General features: G+C 42.0%; 3 protein-coding genes across 3 annotated transcripts; 2 read left to right on the top strand and 1 right to left on the bottom strand.

The window, feature by feature from the left end:
* Positions 1–586: 586 nt before the first annotated feature.
* LOC129599120 (uncharacterized) lies at positions 587–1,543 on the bottom strand. The gene has a single exon (XM_055497261.1). The coding sequence runs from the start codon at positions 1,541–1,543 to the stop codon at positions 587–589; it is 957 nt and encodes a 318-aa protein (XP_055353236.1).
* A 2,331-nt stretch (positions 1,544–3,874) lies between these two features.
* On the top strand, positions 3,875–4,930 carry LOC129599121 (5-hydroxytryptamine receptor 1B-like). The gene has a single exon (XM_055497262.1). The coding sequence runs from the start codon at positions 3,875–3,877 to the stop codon at positions 4,928–4,930; it is 1,056 nt and encodes a 351-aa protein (XP_055353237.1).
* Positions 4,931–8,728: 3,798 nt separating this feature from the next.
* LOC129599109 (noggin-like) lies at positions 8,729–10,746 on the top strand. Its single transcript, XM_055497248.1, has one exon. It carries the CDS (start codon positions 9,611–9,613, stop codon positions 10,271–10,273), a length of 663 nt encoding a protein of 220 aa, XP_055353223.1. The 5' UTR covers positions 8,729–9,610; the 3' UTR covers positions 10,274–10,746.
* Positions 10,747–21,589: the final 10,843 nt, after the last annotated feature.

The raw sequence follows: 21,589 nt of genomic DNA on the forward strand, positions 1-21,589 counted from the left end.
TTGGCCTGCCGCCTGAGCGGGTGCTTGTACATTGTGTTTGTACTTTGTAAATTAAATATGGGCAGCAAAATTTATCATTAACCCGCTTTTTAAACAGCGCTGTTCTTGTGCGGTCCTACTACAAGTTTTTTTTTTGCGTGCGATGCTAGCGACGGCATCTGGTGAAGATCAGTTTTCTGGTTTACAACTTTAGACTGGTTATCAAGTTAGTCAACAAACGATATCACCGGGACATGATATAAAACAGTTCCATACTGTAGCAACTGCGTTTTACAATTTAACAAGCAGATCTGTACAACAGATATGGAATAACAGTATGTACAGTTAAAGGCATGGTATTGATAGATTTCACGAATGTTCACCTATATAAACATCTGACAGAGAATATAGCAAACCAAAACAGGGTATCATACTGTCTGGGTTTACGTACTCTGCGTATACTGGCCACCGGCATAAATATAATAATAATTATTATTATCTGCCTGATACAAGCAAAAACCATGAATGATATATTAAGCTAGAAAAGTATGCTTTTTCGAAAAGCGTAGATCCTTTTGTTATCGAATCCAAGGGATGCTGGAGAAATTCAGCTTTTGCAGAACAGTTGCTGGAGGAGTTTCCCAATGACGGCCCGCAGATCAGACAGAACCATGGCAAACAGCACCGGATCAATAAACATCTGCATCGCATACAGAACTTCACCAATCTTCCGGAATTCCGCAACACCCTGATTGCACTCGTCCCACGGCGATACGTTTTGGATTATGTTGTACACCTTTGTTGGACCCCAGCAAATCAGCACACTCAGCGTCATGGCCGTCAGAACATAGAAAGGCTTTCGCGTCCCATCCTTCTGCTTAACCGGTTTTGCTGGCTTCAAGCCCGTATTTGACAAGCGGGTGTCCATCGTCTTATCCATAGCCGATGCTCCGCTGGGCACTTTACTCGTATTCCCATTCGCCACCGTAACCTTCCGCGCGGTCGCACTCTTCCAGTACAGCAAGGGATAGGCGCAGATAACAGCAAACATGGGCATTTGATAGAACACATACAACAGAAAATTGGAGTACTGTCCCTGCGCTTCGACGTTGACGTCACAATACTGAACGTTGAGTGTTGGACCACGGTAGTAGATGAAGTCGATGAGGATAAAGGGCAAGATCATCACATGACAGTACACTGCGAAACCAATGCAGATGTATTTGGCCATGTTGCGCGTATGGAGGTGTTTGTATGAAATGGGGAACATGATCGCCCAGACGCGGTTCAACGTGATCAGCAGATGCGCGTGTCCGAGTATAGCGCTGCCAATCCAATCGTTAACGATAAAAAAATTACAGGCCCATGTTTTGGGAAACCATAGGGTATTCATGTTGTCGATAATGCGCATGGGATTGGCGATCGCTAAGTACAGGTTGACACACAGCAAATTCATAACATAAAAGGAAAAGGGTGAGCGCAGTTCACGATAGGCGAAGAAAATCGCCAGGACACCGCCGTTCGTTAGAAAGGTCAGTCCCATACTGATACCGAGGAAGGCCATCTTACCGTAGCTGCCATGTGAGTCTCCGCTGCTCGATGTATTGCAACCTTGGTAAAGGTCCAGTGATGTATTCCGGAATGTATGATTATACGATGCGTTCATGATCAGTTACTTAAGTAAACCTGTTCATCAAGTGATATACAAGAAATCATGAAATGATGCGTTAAAGATGTAATCCAGTTTACTAGTTCTGCTTTGTCTGCAATTGATTAATATACGCCTGCAGGCAGTGCACGATATTATATATGGATACAGCGCCCGTATATGCGGCACTACACCAGGTATTACCGGAAGTGCCTGGTTGTTAATAATATAACTAACAATAACTCATCCAGGAAGCATTCGCGAGAAACGTACACAAACCACGAAACCGTTCCCTGTTGATTTCATGGAGCCGGAATGCTGTAGTTGGTATACTGCAGCATCGTGACTGATGTATTGTGATACACCATTTGACGGATTTACGGTTCGGACAATTTCCTGTTCATGAGAGAGCTATTCATAGTTGGATGGTTTTTTTGCGAAATGTTTCAGATAAGCTACTAAATGCAAGCATTGGTTTGATTCGAGGCGCATAGGTTATGCTCCCAACGCATACCGGAAACTGACGGAACTAAGAAATGCGCCGTGTGGTTCTTTGTTATAGCGAGGTTTTTGTTACTCGGACAGGTACAATTATGTGCGCGTAAGTTTTCTTGGATGCATTAGCGAAAAAGTTTGTCCGGATACAGATGCATGACAACCTTGAATTCCATCTAATCCGTATTCGGCTTTCTTAACAGCACGCCGCTTTTCAGCGTTTCCGTATACCGCTGCGCATTATTCCAGCAATGAAGTTCGGCGGATACAAAGCTGTCAGGATATTATACCACGTAAATGGCCATTTCTTCATAACTGATTTCTACAAAAATCGATCAGAGCGTTTGCGTTTGGTAGCATGCCGGTCGATAAGATGTTAACACGCCTCATTGTTAGTAAATATTATTTAACTGGTCTTTGAATTCTTGTGCTTCAAGCACCGGTATTGAAACATTAAAATGTTAACCGATTAATCATTTTCTATAAATATACCTAGCGCATTCACATACCGGTATATACTTTTACGAGATAGCAGCATTACACGTACTTCGATAGCAGTCAGTCACATACTACGTAATAGTTTTGTTTCATCCAGCTTAAATAGCAAATTTTGCAAAACAATTAAAGCATGGAAATATTTTTCGTGAATTTCGCTTTCATCAAAACTAAACTATGCGACTTTTATTTTAATTTTGCAATCGCTGCAAAACACAGCAAAATAAATCAGATTCTGATCAAAACGCCGCTGACCGTGTTTTTTTTATTTCTGCAATTCGCCGCTGCGAGCTTCTCTTCAACTACATTCTGTGAGCGGAATCTTCAAATCCAAAATATTTTATGGAGATATTAGATAGCAGTTAAAACCAATAGGTATCGCAATTGCTGTTTGTTAAAAAGTAAACCAAAATGGCATTACCTACCTTCTACTGCAGTCTGCCAAAATGGCAGTTATTCTTGTTCCTATATATCGTAATATAGCCTCATAAAACAATGACCATAACTCGATACGCTGAAACAGCGGAATGTAAGGTATTTTGGTAAATTTCTTTACTGGTAATGGTTGCACGAAATTTTAAGATCTCGTGCAACCATAACCCGTAATGTTTTATCTTACACATTTCAACAAGCTTTTTTGCTGAACTGAATTCACAACTTGTGACTGCAATGTATTATGTATTCCAGAAAGCAAAATTTATTATACATTCGATCGTAGTATTTCTTACTTAGCGACAAACGTACTTGGTTACTAATTTCCGTAATATTTTCTAACACATTACAAGAAAGCTTCCGGTAGATAAGGCTTTCCGATTTCGGATTTTCTGGTTCTAAGAGTCTGCAAAAACTTCCTCAGGTGAGAATGACTGTGCAACAACAGAACTAATCAAGAACCCGAAAATTACCCAGATTAACACAACGCATACATTTACGAATTACGATGATGCAGCAACGCGTAAACACGACTATGATTACTTACTACAATGCACAAGGCTTGAAAATGCCGTTATCGTCTGTAGAAATATCCATGGAACCGTTGAAGGTTTCCGGGTGACGTTGTGTGATTTTGGTAATTATGCGTTTTATTGACGAGTATATCCGGTAAACCATAAGGTATATATTAAGCTTAAACGGACAGTGGCTGAATTTTTTAAGCTTAGATTGACATTGGATAGTAAAGCTGAACGGTAGTTGTTCTTTCAAGCCCTTTTTACCGAACGAACAAAGTGCAATAAGTGAGCTTTACTGTTCCACAAAATGCAGAACGCTTCGAGTAACTTCACGTTTGCGAACATCTCAAGCTTTAAATCCCATCAAGATTCTAACACATCGACCAACGACACTGCCGATTTCGATTACGGAACAATTGCCTCGTCCGCGACTCTCATGCTGTTTTCCCTTTTGACCAACGGCTTTGTTTTGATAATGTATGCCATGCATCATGAGCTGCGGTCACCATTTTCCTTTTACGTGATGAACCTGTTCATCAACAACCTGTACCTGGCGATTGCTGATCCTCTGCGCATCATCGACACCCTGAGCACGAAATGGTTTCCGAAAACGGCGGCTTGTCGTTTTTTCATTATCAACGACTATATTGGTTGTGCAATGGTCAATCATGCGCATTTGCTCATCACACTGAACCGTGCCTGGGCGATCATGTTCCCTATTTCCTACAAGCAGCTCCACACGCGTACCATGGCCAAATGCATCTGCATTGGTTCGGCTGTATACTGCCACATCATCCTCCTGCCCTTCATTATCATTGACTTCATGTACTATCGTGGTCCGGACCTTAATGCCGACTCTTGTGACGTCAAAACCGGTGCGCAGAAAGCGTATACGCAGTTCTTGTTAAAAGTGTTTTTTCAAGTTCCTATGTTTGTCATTTTGGGCACGTATCCACTGCTGTACTGGAAAAGATTAACCGCTCGTAAAGTTGCCGGGCGGAACCATGGGAATGAAAGTACAATGCAGGGCACGTTTTCGGTTATCGCGGAAAAGGTCACGACGGATCTCCGACAGGCTGTTACGGTGCGACATAAAGACGGTTCCCGAAAGCCATTCTACGTGTTAACGGCAATGACCCTGGGCGTGCTGGTGTGCTGGACTCCGGTTAAGGTGTACAACTTCGTACAGGCGGTCGCGGGTGACGATTATGTGAATACTCCGAGTTTCAAAGAGCTGCGTACGATTGGCAATGTCGTCTACGAATTGGAGTGTATCATCGATCCCATTCTGTTCACCCTGGTTTTGTCTGATTTACGAGCGGTTATTATTCGTCTCTTCAAGCAAATGTTCTGCAAGCAATAGTGTTTTTGGGAGCCGTTCGAAGGAATCGGCGAAGCTACCATCATGGCGTACAGCTGTAGATGGAGGAAGTGCTAAAGAGGACAGTAAATCTCTTCGCAAGCGTTTAGCTCTTGTTGTACGGTTGTACTCTGTACTTGTGCACGTATCTGGTCAGCTATTTCGTGTACTTACCACTCTGTGTTCACATAGTATTTACTGCTTTGACAATCATAGTTTTACATACTGCTGTTGTTTTCAGCAAGTCTGAATTTTTCCTGGTCCCCGGTGTACGACTAATAACTTAATTATTCTTATCTTAGGTGCTTTTAGTAAATAATTTGGCATAACTAAGTGAAGGTATAATAAAAATTTGAAAAAGAAAAATGACACGAGCTTCACGTGCACCGCCTGTACAAGTACGTGTGCTGAACATACCGGTACAATACATGTGCCATTTACTTATAACAATCGCCTTAGAGAAAATGACCCGTAGAATATCTAAGCATGGATTGTTCAATCATGTAAATTTATGTATGTAACATTTAGATTGTGTACGCCAGCATTTATGCAAGTGTCCATTAAGTTAAATTTATAATTTTGTGGAAAGATTCTGCCGATCCGAAAGTTTACCTTCAGCTACCTAAGGATAGTACACTTAGTGACAGTACTTACTACGTAGTAGCTCTCTACAATAATATTATGTCCGTAAATCGCTAGCTGTTAGTAAACAACAGCGTGGTAGTAAAATAAAGTACTGATATCATTACAACTAAGGAAAATGACGCTGTTATACGGACAAGCTGCAGAAGTATAAGTCCTAGTACTTAATATATACATGTGTGCCCGCAAAAAATTGCATTTAACTTTTCTAGTTTTCAATATTTAATTTACTATAATTCGTAGGTAGCATGGGTCTACTACGGTTTACAAAGTGGTATCACAGTCACGATATCATTATAACCAAGCCGTTAAAGTTAGTTTTGTTACTTTCGTTATTCAAACGTCTTTACAATGTGTCAAATGGGAAAGAATGCCGGCATTATGCAGGATGTGAAGGTGTATTGCAGTGGGGATTAATGATCAAGGGCTACTCATAGCGCCTGAATCGGTCGGCCTGTATACAGCGCCACGGGACAAGTGTAAAATTCATTCTGACAATTATGACCACTCACACGTCGTCGCCGGCGCCTCATTCAATCAATCCGGCTCTCGCTATACATTAACGGCGCTGTATGAATTGTTTACGTTTTCCCCCGGCTGCCGGCCAGTGGTTACTCTGTGTCAACCGGGGCTACAGGTAACGTGCGGCGGCGAAGGCGACGGCGACGGCGGTCAAAATTCATTCAGGCGATTAATATCTGATTAAGCCCAATAATGTCTTGAAAACGCGCGCTTCACACGTCGTGGCGAGGAAAATCATGGGTGTATTGACTCATAATCGCCACCGCCAAGAGAGAGCGGGACAGGCGGGGATGGATGGAAATATGTGTTTGATGAATGCGTACCTGGAATTTTAAGACGGCGTCAGGCGGCGGCATCTTACATGCTCACCGGCACTGAATGAATTAATAATTTTGTAATTGAAAATTTCCAACAACCGTAAACGTTCAGCCGGCCCAATGAAATGTATACTTGTATTTTTCGCGGCAATCTTAAAACCTGTTACACACACGGAAATTAATAAGTTTGACCATTGACTGAAGAAACACTTCTCTTTTCCGACTTTTACGTTAAGTCCAAATCAAAAAGAATTATATATCATATGGGGTTACGCCGTTTTTTAATAGTGATACAGCAGGAAGAATACCCACTTAATGCAAGTAAATGTAAGTAGCGGTAATTAAATGATTGCAGTACATAACAACAAATGCAAAACAAGCTACACCAAAATTATTTATGGGTCATTAACCAGCCTAGGGAATTTGTTATCCACTTAATCATTTACGTAGACAAATATAAAATGCGCGGATACAAGCAATTATGAATAATCGGCATCTTCTGAGAATCATAATAATAATTATAATACTGTATTACACTGTGTTATGGTGTATTAATTGTGCAACATATTACAACGGATTAAACTATTGCAGCCAAATCACGCTTTTCGAGCCAGCACAGCGCATCGGGCCGGAGCTTTAGCCGTGAATTGCTTCCCGATTCAGAAATGTCTGTCGATCACTTCCCGCTCGGCGCATCCTCATTGAAATGTTCCTTTTCCGGTAGCATCCCGCCACTTATCTGTTTTGCACAATTAACCCTTAAACGGCCCTCCAGTCGTTCTTAGCGGCGTCCGAGTGTCTTATGCAGCCGGTACGGCAGTGGCCGTCGTGCGCGTTCTCCTCGAGGTTACAATAACATAATCCCCACACATCATCCAGCATTGATCAGTCCCTAACCCACATTCTCCTACACACACACTTACACAGGATGGATAATCAACGTAAGAGAGCGCGGGAGAGAGGAAGAAAGGGAGACGCGAGAGAAAACACCGCAGCCGCCTCATTACGCAATCAGGATGGTCTCTTCTGAGTATATGCATGCCGGCCAAGAGGGAAGGATGTGACATAACTCAATTTGACGAACGAGAGGGGAGCCGGGAGAAAACGGGCCGGGCAGTGCCGAAACGCGGCGACCCCGACGGTGAATAAGCGGGACCGATTACATTTGGCCCTGATTATCCCGGGCGCCCGGGTGTATATATGCCGCAGCAGGATCACAAGAGCAGCTCCAGCAACCGGATGACATAGTGGGGGAAGAAAAGAGTGTCATTACATCATTGTCAGGACTAAGTACACAGGGGCACCCATTGCCACCAACCCGGCGGTAAAGGTGGCATCGACCTACTTTCTAATCATAGAACATATTCACAACACAACACACACATACATTCGCTCCCAACAATGCGGCCTCCATTTCCTTGTCTTTTGACCGTTTAAACATGGGCCCTTGGCTAAACAATAACAAGGACATGGTGTGTACACTGTTGGATATGGCGCATGAGCCCTTTTGTAGCGCAGCACGTACACGACGTAATGGTTTTTTCATATACGATGCTCGCGCTTGTCGTTTATGTAACAAGCGGTACAGAAACGGAAAAAGCCGGGGTTCATTTAAGGAAAGAGGAAATATGGATGCTCTGGACATGTATAGTCATCGTGCCTTGATCGCTGCATGCGCGTAAATGAACAGAGAGGGAAGGAGACGGGAGACTGAGCGGGCCCGGCAAATTCATAAATGGCCTCCGATGATAACTGTCATTTTTCCTGTCAAGGGAGCGTGCGGCAATCAACTGGCTCATTTGGTCTGACTCCTCTAAGCCCCACTGGAAATGTCTTCCTTCCGGTTGGCACAAGAGCCCTTCATGGCTGAGGATGGCGCTTAATCATCCCAGTCTTTCACCCTTTCATTACTCGACAAAAGAAAATCCTCAAAAAACTAGAGACTATATAAAAGCCGAAATCTCAGTCAGTAGCCATCCCTTTCCCTATAATTTTTTGTTTTGCATCATTCAAACTTAATTATTTTCCGAGAAGACGTTAAATTCCTGATCATGTAGGATCAAGAAGGTACTGTAGGAAATTTGCTTAATAAAAAATTAAATCAAAGACGTCAACTGATCCCGCGCCGTTGAAAGTCAATCTGGTAAAAGGCGCGCGCGCTTACGCAACCGCGTCCGGGAATCGGATATAATGGTCGCTAAGCAACTAATGTATTATTTATCCTGGCATCATCTCTCGTTTTGCTATCCATCAACATCTTTCTTCCATGGCAAATAATACCGGCTAGCGTCGTGTTTGTTTCAATCAAACTAAGGGTATCTGATTTGGCCTGTTTACTCAGCGGCCATGGACGCTGCATCGATCTGTATAGTCAGTTTTCCCGTGTATACTATACCGCACATCATAAATCCAGCCCATTTCACAGTTCACACAACGGCTGCATAACAGCTGCCCGCGCGTGTGAAAGACCGCCCGGCACTTCTCACCCCTTATTGGTCGATATTTCACACCATCGCCCACCCGGTTCCCCGGGCCTAACACGGCGATATTTTACACACTCGGCGCCCATCATCGCCTCCTAATCCTGCAGTAACCGTTCAGCAGCATCCCCGGCAATTGGCAGTCACGGCGTGCGGTGCACAGTTAAGCGGGTTAAATGATCCACACATGATATTTGGACATCTATGGCCCGTCATACGCCCGGCATTATACGCTGCTATTCAGTTGGCGCTCAGTTTTTGTCGTTGATAGTTTAGACGAATTAGCCGCTTGGTCACACACTCACATCTAGCACATCTTCACCCTGAACCGCGTTGCCGTATATTTCAACCCAGCAGGCCGACTACATGGATGGCTGTTGACCCGTGGCCTGGATTTTTTTCCTCATCATTTATCTCCTTCACACAAATGTTTTTACCGGCTCTTCCATTACACTTAATTGCCGTCATAGGTGTATTGTCATAACCAGCGGCACGGCATAGTCGAGCGTTGCTTACGCGCCGTGTGCGCGCTCCCTAATCTATCAATGGAGGCCACTCATTTTGTCCGATTAGGCTGGATGGTGTGTGGCAGCTAAATGGGAATATGATGCGTGCCACTGTATGGGCTCGGTGCTGCTGCTGCTGTTGTTGCTTGAATAAAGCCGGTCTCTATATGTGTGTGGCTGTATTTATTGTGGGAGCGATTGCATGTCGCTGTCGTCATGTCGCATCCGTGGATGTTTATTGCTCAGATGCAGTGTTATGTCATTAGCGTAATCCTGCTATCGGATTTCTCAAAGTTTTCTTCCGCTCAGTTTAATGTTCCCAAAGCCTCGGATGATCTGCCGATTAAGCCGCTACAGGAATCACCCGATCCCAAGTACGACCCGGCTCCCACCGATCTCAGCCCGAATATCCTCAAACAGCAGCTGGGCGGGGATTTCGTCCCCAAGTACATGTCCGTCTCGCGGCCACTAGAGAGCATCATCAAGCCCAACGGCAGTCTGGACTATTCCACTTACCACATTCCGCAGGAGATTAAACAGTTGCGCTTCGCCAAATTCCCGGGAAAATTCGGCGGGAAAGCGCGCCGGTCATTCCGCAAGAAGATCCGGCAGTTTTTGGCGGCGTATACTTTTTGCCCGATTAATTACCGCTGGACGGATTTGGGAGTGCGATTTTTCCCCCGCTGGATCCGCCAGGGTGTGTGCTATAATGAACCCGGACATTCCTGCAGTATACCGGCATCCAATAAGTGCCAGTCATCTAAATCACAGAATCTCCGCTTACTGCGGTGGCACTGCCGCAATTGGGACCGCGGTCTATTCTGCCGGTGGATCTCCATCTGGTATCCCATAATCACTGCCTGTGAATGCAAATGTTGAAACAAATGGTTTTTCTCTCTTTTGATGACGTGTTTCCTCTGACCTTTCTTTTACTGGTGCATTTGGAGGATTAGCAATCTGGAACAGTATATGCATTTGTAATGCCGTGTATACTTTACCCGGCGTGTGTATGGAAATTAGCTACAAGCACCTTTCATCAGTCAATTGATTTATTGGAAAGTTTTTGTGCCTAGACGTGTAATACACTGCCAAACATGTAGGTTCAACGGGTTAGGAAAACTGAGCAATAAATGAATTGGTGAGCGCGCTGATCGCTTGTATTAATGATGTTCTACGTATTGTGGCAGATTGGAGCAACCGGATGCGAAAAAAGCAGGCCGCGTTGACAATAATCTCCCGGTTTGTTGATAGAAATGTTGTTTCTTGTCAATGGTATCAACGTGCAAGAAAAAGCAGCGGAACGTGATGGGAAAGTGTTTAGCCACGATAACAGCTTATAGTGATTTTAGTGATTTCTATGCCACTCAATTACTTGAATAAATAAATCAATATCGAATAAAGATTACTAACCGGTAGCCATTCCGGCCAATCTTCGCAACAACATGTCCGTTTTTCTTCCGGAGAACGAGGACATTTGTGTTTCCGTTCATGCAGATTGGTGTAGAGCTGCAAAGCTTTCGCCAGCTGTTCATTGTCATCCGCGAAATTGCCTTTATTTCAAAAGGGGATGGCTGCATGCGTATCTGTATAATATATCGAAAAAATTATTAGAATTATAATTATAATATGTAATACCGATACGTAAATTGTTGCAATAAACTTGGAAACCGCTGACGAATTGGAGAGGTCATGCCAAGCAGAAAGTGTTTGCAAATACTGTATACGTTCCTACATATGTATATCGCAAAATTCATTTCCAATATCATAAAACTTTTATGCAAGCCTCGGGATTCTAAGAATCCCAGAGCTTGGGTGCAGTTTTTGAGGTGAAAATCCTACCGCACGTGCACGTAGGCGGCACACAATAATAAGCAACTTCTGTGGCCTTGTGAAATTAAATAGATTTTTAAATATGCAAGATACTGATGCAGTACACTTTGTAATCAATATTTCGAACCTTTACACGCGATAAGCATTCAAATATTTTTAAAAAATGCACGAACAGTACATGAAAAGCACATACTTGCATGAAAAGATTAGCGGTCAATAGCTATAAACGGTGTACATTCAGCTCTAAAAATAATTAATCGTGAGTAATTTCCATCAGCAATGGCAGGAATATAAAAATTGCCCGACTTAATCGAATTTTGTGCATTATGTAATAACCGGAGAAAATACAGAGTAGACATATTGTATTCTCCCCGGGATACTTACTCCATACACCAGGATACACGTACGTACTGGTTGTAATACTAATTCAGTAGCTTAAACAATAATTTGTACGCTTAACAAATGAACACATCTGCATAATTATAAGCAACACCTAAATAAAAAATCCGCATAATTTTTATACACCGGCTGGTAAATGCTGTATTAGCCTGTTTTATACTGTACATATAAATACACAGGTATGTGTTGCGTCCTTTGCCATCTTACCGGGGTTGCAAATCGATACGTTCATATACCGCATCAGCCCGAATCTCCCGCTTTAGTGCTTTGTTCTGCAACAACTTCAAAAACGGTACATATGTATTTGTCGAGTTTCACATACAATACAACTGTAGTGAGCGGATTTCCAGTTAACATTTCGAGGTAACTGCGTGTCTTACAGTGATTTAATTGTTCTTTGTTACACCACTAAGCAATACTGGTGTTATCAGTCATTCCAAGGCGACACAATATATTATGGCTGTTTATTTGGGTAAATCGATGCATGACATTTTATTTACTTTAAATACCATTTTATGAGAATGAAATTTTTCCCAAAACTCTTGCTTTGATTGGTGGTATCCCCGCAAAATTTATCGTGAGCGAAGCTTTGTCTAGTTTGTGTGATTACAATATCTTTACGGTACAGAAGTATACCGTCAAGATTTTGTTTGCTTAAATAGCGGTACGTGAACTTAAATAAGCCTGCTTGTGGCTGTGGATACGTCTGCGCAGGGATATCTGTTTTTGACATAGAATAATTATTTAAAATTATAATTTCTCATCTGATCACATCTGCATAATGTCTTATTATCGTCATCGATATATGTATCGGTATATTTATCCAAATATCAGGTAATTTCAGGTAAGTAATTAGCGTATCAGCTGCGCTGTGAAAAAGTAAGATTATTGTAATGGCACTAAACCATCAGGCAAACAGGAGAAAAAACATTAGACCTTCTAATTCAGAGATTAATTCCCAGTGTGTAGTTTCCAATAAATGCCACAATATCGTGATGAACCATGGTCATCAGAGGAGTTAAATTGGGCACGACGCATTTGTTGCTTCCAAGCTCCATTACCAACAAGGCATACGTTACCACGACCCCAACCACCTGCTCAATCCCCCAGATGCCGTTAAACAAATCTTATGGCTATAATACACAATGTACTGACATCGAGCGACCATGACCTTTGGGGAACCCAAGATCACATGCTAGCTTTCTCTTACCGAGGCAATAAATGCACGGTTTATGCCGACCATGCCGTAGATTGTGAATGTCAGTGGACGTGTAGATATCCTGTGAAACTGCATGAAGAGATAGGATTTCCTGTCTCTGCTGGTTTCGCTGTTTATGTACGCTTCAATGGCTGGTCCAGCTGCTTTCGACTAAAATACTCATCACTGTACTGTGCAGTCACATAAATATCAAACTTTTTAAGTGATAAAAACATCGTGTGGTAACAAAAAATATTTTTTAAAATAACACACTTCACACCAAATTGATAATTTACCTTTTCGTGAGCTGCGATCATTAGAACAGTTCGAATTGTGGTGAAAGTCAAAGTGTAGAGGAACGCTTGAAGTACATTATTTGGCTGTATACCAGTTGGCTGGTTTATACTAGCTCGGAATGAGCATATTCCGAAGAAACCCCACAAAAAGTCATTAACGTAAAGAAACAAATTGTTCAGCGATAAGATTCGCTCCAGTTCCAAAGCGACCTCTGTCAGTGCGGCATGATCCTCTAAACATCGATCAACGGCGACAATATCCAGCGCAGCTTTTCTGCCGAACGGTACATCAGCATTCCGCAGATTCCTGTTAACTCTCAGAAATAGCCTGCAGATCAAAATACATAAAAAGTAAGTTAGATAGGAAAACAGTTCCAATGACCAAATGTTGATGGATACAATAACAGTGGTCAGAACAAAGAATATATCCTGTATGTTGGTTCGAACGTTTCCTTTAATCGGAGAAAAATCCGATTTGAGCTGGCTAAGTGTTTGCGACATTTCTTGCCAGATATAGTACAATCTGGATGCAGTATTCATCGCGGAAAACACGATGAAAAGTATCCATAGGAAGCGACGGTCATTCCTGTTCAGATAGTCAGCGAACTGGTCAAACTTCCTTATGGTTTCTATGACCGTCTGTAATCGCGCCATTACAAAGATCAAGCCAAATATGGTAACGATATCAGCGCTGATTTCGCAGATTACCCGCACCGTCGTGAGGACGTCATTCATGGGGAGAGACTGGAAGAAAGGGATGCGAAAACAGATAAACTGCACAAGGTTCCCGATGAAAAATAGTAATGACCAAGCAGCTCGTGCAGCTTTTTTCTTGAAACTGGTGGGATATCGATAGAATGGCAGACAGCCGGTTACTCTCAGGAAACCAATCCAGGGAGCAATTAGGCTTTCCATGGAATGATGCTGTTCGGCGTACGCCATATCGCTGGGCGGCTGCTCTGGGGAATGCCTCACCAAAAGTCGTAAATCTTTTGGAGACGGCGATCCTTAAGAAAACGGTTCTAAATTCTAACGGTTCTAACGTGGCATTGCTTGTGCATGCAGGGTAACGACGATAATAAATATTAGTGCGTTGTGTGACGTTCTGTTCGTATTACGTTAGGCGATCGTTCTGCGCATTCAGCGTAAATCCTCTGTACTCCTGGGGTTTCCAAGTTTTTATGGGTCTATAGTTTCTGTATATTCCACTGATTGTTGAGCCAAAGTCGGATCTTTCATTTAATGAAATGTTATTAGACTACGATATACGGTGCATGACTACCATCTCTTTGCTGTCCACTAGGATCATTCTGAGAGTCAGACAGGTCGAATTTTGGAATACGATGCTATTACTGTGCATATTTATTTTTGTTTCACTTAGAAAAATTAAAGAACGTAGTGGCCCAAAATAATAAATACACCAGCAGTTTCTACGATTATAGTACGATACGTATCTGCACATACGGGACAATATGATCAATATCAGGCCAATAAACCGCATGACATCTAAAGAGCAGAAGGGTGGTTCACATTATAGTATCTGGAGAACGCGTCGGTTTCTCTCTTGTACATGTACACGAAATAACTGTTGACCATTTAGTCAAAGACTGAAAGAACTAACCCATCGAGTGAATCTATTATAGTACTATTCGTAAACAAGAATACGAAGTCGCTGATCCCGTTGTTGTCATCATAATACCATTATCGAGTTAGTTCCATAAGCGGCGTTCAATTGTCTTGAAGAACGCCGATAAAAAGTTGATGTAATTATGTACGGTCTCCGGCATCTTCTGCTCATCGACTGCTACCGGAAGTTAATGAGAGTAGATTATAAATGGATCTTTTCCGAGATTTGCAGGTTTGATGGCCCAAGTTTGACATGTGCGCGACTGCGCGTGTTTCCCGCGTTTTTTTCTAGAGACGCATAATTTATGCACATAGACATAGCGCGTTGCTCGCTGTTGCGGCCGGTTAACTGAAATTACACTGATTATTTGGTTGTACGCAACTACCGCTATCTGTGCTTAACCAACCAAGAAAGTATACCGGTATGCGATAACACTACGTGAAATTCTAAACGTTATCCAAAACCAAAATATCCATTTTCTTTTCAGTTAAAATATATTGTTAAATAATGGTAGTATTTTATAATCGCCAATCCAAAACGTTTTTCAAAAAACGCAGAAGAAAGTGCTGTCCCTTTTAATTCACAAAGCTTTCGACACAGGAAATGCAGTGCTATACCTTGCTGTAAGCGAAGGCCTTCAGGCAACGTTATATGGCCCTCGAGTTGCGGATACATAGAAGTATTGCAAATTATCAGCTGGTATTAATAATTATTATACAACGTTTCGGCAAAAAACGTTGGGCTTCTTCAATGAATTCTCGGTTTTGGCAAGTAAATCACAAGTAATGCGTGTTAATAACTTCATAACGGATTCCTTACTGTATGCCATGCGTTGTTAATAAGCACCGCATTGACAATATGATTCATGAAACTACAATTCATGAAACGCACTGCTATAATTACGCGAATCGGAAAACTGTGGTGTCTTTGGATTACGTAGCAATAATTTGGTACGTGTACAGTACACTGTGCAGTACATTGTTTTAAACCAGAAAAATTGCTCTCATATCAGCAACTTGGCTGTACATACGTGTTTCTTTTTGCAAAGGATAGCTAATTAAAACTTTTTTATACAAAAGTTCGTTTCAGTTTTTGACGGTTTAATATCAGATTATCCAGCTGTTTGTGTGCAAGATTTTCCTTTTTTAGCATTAGTTTTCAGATACCCAGCTAGTTATCGGATTAGTAGCAAAATGGCAAGCCCAGGATTTTTTGTTGTGATGGTTTTACTCCTATTCGTCTCAATGGTACGGCAAAAAGTTAGACTAAAGTCTTTTACATTGCACAACGAAGAATTTGACGATAGCTTTGTGATTTGCGTGTTTTCTTTTAAAATTTTACTTGTTTTTGCCATTTTCGTCATCACAAATACAATAGTACCACAGGTATTCTAACAGGTATTTTAATATTACCGTGCGTAATATTAACAACTTAACAACAATTCTGTCCAGGTTTTGCAAGCTTTTGGAGAGAAATTAGAGGAACTTACGGCGGACGAGAAGAGGCGATTGAAAAGCGTTATATTGAGGGAAGGACAGACACACGTCATATCATGTCCTGATGGCGAAGCACTGCGTATAAAAACCGCACAATATCGCATTACTGATCCGAAAGTCTGCGGAAAAGGGATTTCAACATGTCGCAACTCCTGCCCCGGATCCTTTCAAACGGAAACTTTAGCGCAGAAATGTGATTTTAAATCCGATTGTCGCCTGGAAGCCCGCAAAGGAAGAGATCAGTGTGCTTCCGGCCATGAGGAACCGTTAGCTCTTCTATATACCTGCAACAGTAAGTAAATATTTTGTTCCATTTGCCGAAGTGATTGTGTGCAGAAGTAGTTCCAAGATTTATTTGCACGTCCTTCGATTACGCTGGATTAATCACAGTGCACTTGCAGATCGGAGACAGATTGGGGAACAACGCAAGCCAGATGTTCATTACATGAGTGTACTGCAAAGTGGCATATGTAATTTTAGAAAAGTACTGAAATTCTGCAATTTTTAAGTTGCTGTGTGCATGGATGTTTTAAACAGGAGTTTGTGCGATTAAATACTTGTTGAGTCTGTGACCGCTTCAAGCAGATTGTCTTTTCTGAATCTACCTATCTCAAAAACGTGATAGCTTTCACTGTACTGTAAAGGCGGTATTATTACCGTTGTACAATACCGTAGTTTTCCATGCAGTTATAATAAGTTATGCACTAACTGATAACACTGTAAAACGCGCAGTTGGAAACTTGAACAATACACAGACAGACAATTCGAGTAAGAATTCTTCCGAAAAGGCCTGTGAACTTTCTGCTAATATCATAAAATTTAGTTTTTAATGCTGCCAACCACCGAAGTTTCGTGCCAGAATATCCACGGTGCTGGATAGATTTGCGATTTCTTTGTGGAAGATCTTTTGGACTTCCAGTTTGTCGCTTTCCCCGAAACCTTTGTCCCGGATATCCCACATCAGTATGACATATGTCAAGACTACGCTGACCATCTGCAATGTTCGAAAACGTCACTCGAACCGTATTATCGTATGATACATACAAGAATGCAATTACTTACTGTGGCAATGAAACTTCGGTTAACATTCACAATTCCCAGCAGAGAAAACGCTACGCAGTTGTTCGTCAGTCGATGCAAATGGATAGTAAAGCGCCTGCAGCTTGTGACTTCCATAGTTGTGCTTGCTTGCAGGAGCTTCTGAAGAATTTTCTGCAGTTTCCCAGCCTAAGACGAAACTCACACTTACATAATTATCTGAATGTTAAAAGAATCTTAAGAGAACAAAACATTAGCAGCATAGTACCGTACGTACCTGTTCTGTTACGTAAAGACAGACGCAAGTGCGATAACTAACTACAACCGCTTCCTGAAGTATCCCTACGTAGTAAGTTGTGGGCAAAACAGTTTGTATGCTGGCCAGTTGCATAGCAGTCAACATCTCATACAAATATAACATCAACAAAATTGGAGATACAAGACTACTGTATTTGTCAACCAAATCGGACAAGATCGAATGCTGTGTGCACAATATCAGCATTTCAGCATGTGCTGCAGTCTGTCTGTGCTCGGCTTCTTGCGCTAATTTGTTCAACCGGCTGAAATGATGGCCCAAACAGAGCCCTGTCAAAATCAACAGCAGGTCCGTCACTAGCCGGGCAGCGTGGCTGATGGCGTAGCTCGCTTGAACGATTACAGTAAAAATTATGCTGGTTAATTTTGGAAGGTAGATTCCGGCTGTCATTAGTATGCGATCACTTAATTGGTTTTCGATGTTGGATCTTGTGGTGTTGACAGTCTCGGCAATGATGTAACCACTTTGCATGACAACGAGCGCTATGAGCATTTTTCGAAAAAGCTTTGTGGAGTACTGGGAGAATTCTGCATCCAGCCTTCGTATGACAAATCTCCACTGTCTCACAGTGACTCTTAAATACAGTGCTCCAACAGTGTGGGTAATTAGTTCCTGCAAGGTCACTGCCACGTTAACAAGGCCCTCGGTAGTAGCGACGAGGGACGATCCATTGGTAACAATATTCAAAACCCCTCCAAAGATTACAACTATGGCCACCTCGAATGTCGTTAGCCAGAGTAACCATACAGTGTACAAGGTCCGCAAAGCATAGTGCAGTAGAACTGCGCCGCGATTTTTTCGGGAGGCGTCGCATTTCTCCACATACTCATACCCGGCTAGTTCAAGCACCCAGAACCACGGCCGCAAAATACGTTCTATGGTTACGTTGTCTTGTTTCACTGCTCCCATCGCGCATGTCACTACTTGCAGTATTGTTAGAAGATGCACTAAAGACAAATTTTCGTCAAAATCGTAAAACAGCAATGAAAGCGTATCAGGGAATGACAGAAAACTCGTCGGGAAAGTTTGGCTGTCCTTATATTTTCCGGTGCATCAGTGGTCAATCAACAAAACCTATTTGCGTTTCAGGCATGTGACAATATTTATTACTGCGCTCGAGGCACCTTCCTTTGGGTTTTGTCAGTCCCTTAATCAGAATGATGTATTCCCTAAATGGTTCAGAGTGTACAGTACCTGCATTGTAGGTACACAAGTTCAATTAAGTTTGTATTCTCGCACAGTACGTAAATCAGAGAAAGCCGGTACTGTGGCAGAGTTAGCAAACCCCGGAAGGAGGCCTTCGTCGAGGGGGTGGGATATCTTCTTCTCCCCACCGACTTGTAATTTCAAATGCTGGGAGCATTTGTAACTGCCTTTTCCGTGAGTCGTTTTGTTGGCCGAAAGATCCGTGAGTAAGTTGGTGGGGAACCTCAATTTACGGCTTTTCTGAAACAACTCTTGAACCTGGCGGCAGTAAACGCAGCAGCCGCTTTAGAAGCACGTGAGCGGGTCCTGTGCTGATGAGCAACACTAAGGGTTTTGATTGTTTTTAACGTCTTGAATTTGCTTGAAATTTAACGTTTTTTAACGTTTTAACGTCTTGAAATTTAACGTTTTTAACGTGTTGAATTTGCTTCCTTTGTGTGTGTGCAGTGTGCAGCAGCGTCGGCATATTGCTTTGTAAGGTAACTATTGCCGAGTAAAACCATAAGAGATCGCCATTATCCACAGAATACCGGGGATGTGGAAAATCTTTGTTTGCCGGATTTTACTGAAGCGAGCCAAATATCCTGTGCATGCATGCAGCTGTAACAGTATATATTTGTACTTTGTATAAGCTGTTAAACCAGTCGAGAAAACGTACTGCAATAGTACCGCTTGCTGGCTTAAACAATTTTACTGTGAAATACGAAAGTGTTTTCGAGCCGAACCTGAAATACAACGAAAAAGTGCAGTAATTTGTTAACTCAATTACAGAAGGTCGCAAAAAATGGCACCCACTCGTATCTCCAGCTCGAAGAACCAAAGGGAAAGTCAGAGAAAATAAACATTTGCGGAAAATTCTCAAGAGACTCTAGTCCGAAAAAATACGCACTGTAGAAGAAACTGCACAATGTTATTGGTGGCGAAGCAGGATGGCTGAGATTTCCTAAGCCTCTGTACGGCAGTCCCTATTATATGCAGTTGCTGTGTGATGCCATTGCACGCACCAGTTAATACAGTCACGCGAGCTGTTTGCAATCGAGTAGGTTTTACTTTTACTTTTTTGTTTACTTCAGCACTTCACTTTAGCAATGTTCCAATTCAAGTGTATTGCTTGCCAACGGTAAAATCTTTGAAGGAATGAAATTACAAATAATTGTATTTTTAGTTTCGGAAACGCATTTCTAAATTGTTAATCATAATCTTGTTGCTTTTGGAGCACGTACGTAATTAAATTCCATTTGAAATAATATGCTAGCCATATACGCAGGCCAACGACTACTAATTTTGCTGGTTTGAGTTCTGAGAATTGAGCTTTAGTGATACCATTACTAAATCCGAAAGGATAAGGCACCGGCATCTCCGTATTTTCATATTTTATTTAAAATCAAGCTTCTAATTTGATTCAGTACTAGCAGCGAAGCATACAGACAGACATCGATACAGACATAGACGATTTATCGCTTATGGTTATGAATGAAAAATTCATTACCACAAAGAAAGTCTGTAACAAATTTTAACAAAAGTATAAAATTTTACTTCAAGACATACGAATATTAAAAATTCCGGCATGCTGTGGAATTTTTAGAAAAAATTGCATTCAATTATAACAGTCACTCTGCAGGACTGAAATTTAGCTAGCACAATTAGTAGTGCAACTATAACCAGTGATTCCAGGAGGAAAAAGTACTGGAGAGGCGTTACCAGTTACTCGTATGGGCCCTGATATGGCTATGAAACTCCACAGTTCTACTGCATAGCATCAAAACGACTCGAATCCAATTAACCGCAACAATCCTCCCGTCAAAAGAAGCCGCTTGGCTCAATCTGTAAAATAATCCGCATCCCGTTAATGACCACAGCCAGCAGGAGTAATCTGCAAATTGCTGCGGTAGCCCTGCTGTGCATCCATTACTGTTTTCACACATATCTACATTCCCTTTCTTCTACTGTATTTGCGAGGATGGAGTGACTGCAGGGACAGGATATCCACCGCTGGTACAAAGTGCACTTCAGCGCGGATATGTCCATCGACAAGTCCATACAGTTGCCGAGGACAGCCCCCGGCGGTCAGGCTTAATTATTCTCCCCCTTCAATCAGCGGCCGGGCAACCGCTGCTGCAGCAATTACTGCCCAATGAAAGACAGCATTACGGTATATACCGAGTACATGGGACGCGCTGGCGTGTTAATGGATTTCACATTATTCACATTAATCCCGGCGTTTCAATGGAACGATAGGCAAATCTGCCGGATCAATCGTATTAGGGTCACGTAGGAAGGAATTCAAACAGGTCGTCTTTGTTGCGCGTAAAACTGTGTACATACAACGGAAGAAAAGAAAATACGCACTTCGTTAACCGAATTATTGTGTACAGAGTATATACAGTGCACGATGTTTGAAACAAGAACAAATAATTAAGTTACCGCCGACTTAAATAAACTTAGCAAAGTGCCGGTAAGGCATTTGTTGCGTGTGATACGAGTTTGAGTTTACAGTGCAGATAGATTTCGGTATTTGCATTTCATTAAAATATAGTATATTCACTTACTTAGTTTCCACTTTTGTAAATTTATCGTGAACGATTCTTGCATAATGTTTATTGCGCAAATAAGGACATGCATGTACAATATATCTGTACACATCCATGATCCATTCGAATCAAAATATCTCATCGCGATTACGTCCACTTTATCTGCCGTAAATATTTAATCAGCTTATCACAATGCATTACCATTCGCAGAACACCCTGTTTGACCTAACGTGCCACTCCAAACTCGTCTACCAGTCA

The sequence above is a fragment of the Paramacrobiotus metropolitanus genome, unplaced genomic scaffold (assembly GCF_019649055.1).
Source record: "Paramacrobiotus metropolitanus isolate TYO unplaced genomic scaffold, Prichtersi_v1.0 Parri_scaffold0000138, whole genome shotgun sequence".
NCBI lineage: Eukaryota > Metazoa > Tardigrada > Eutardigrada > Parachela > Macrobiotidae > Paramacrobiotus > Paramacrobiotus metropolitanus.

Coding starts and splice junctions, on each gene's coding strand:
- LOC129599109 (XM_055497248.1), top strand. CDS start 9,611: ATGTCGCATCCGTGGATGTTTATTGCTCAGATGCAGTGTTATGTCATT.
- LOC129599120 (XM_055497261.1), bottom strand. CDS start 1,543: ATGGCCTTCCTCGGTATCAGTATGGGACTGACCTTTCTAACGAACGGC.
- LOC129599121 (XM_055497262.1), top strand. CDS start 3,875: ATGCAGAACGCTTCGAGTAACTTCACGTTTGCGAACATCTCAAGCTTT.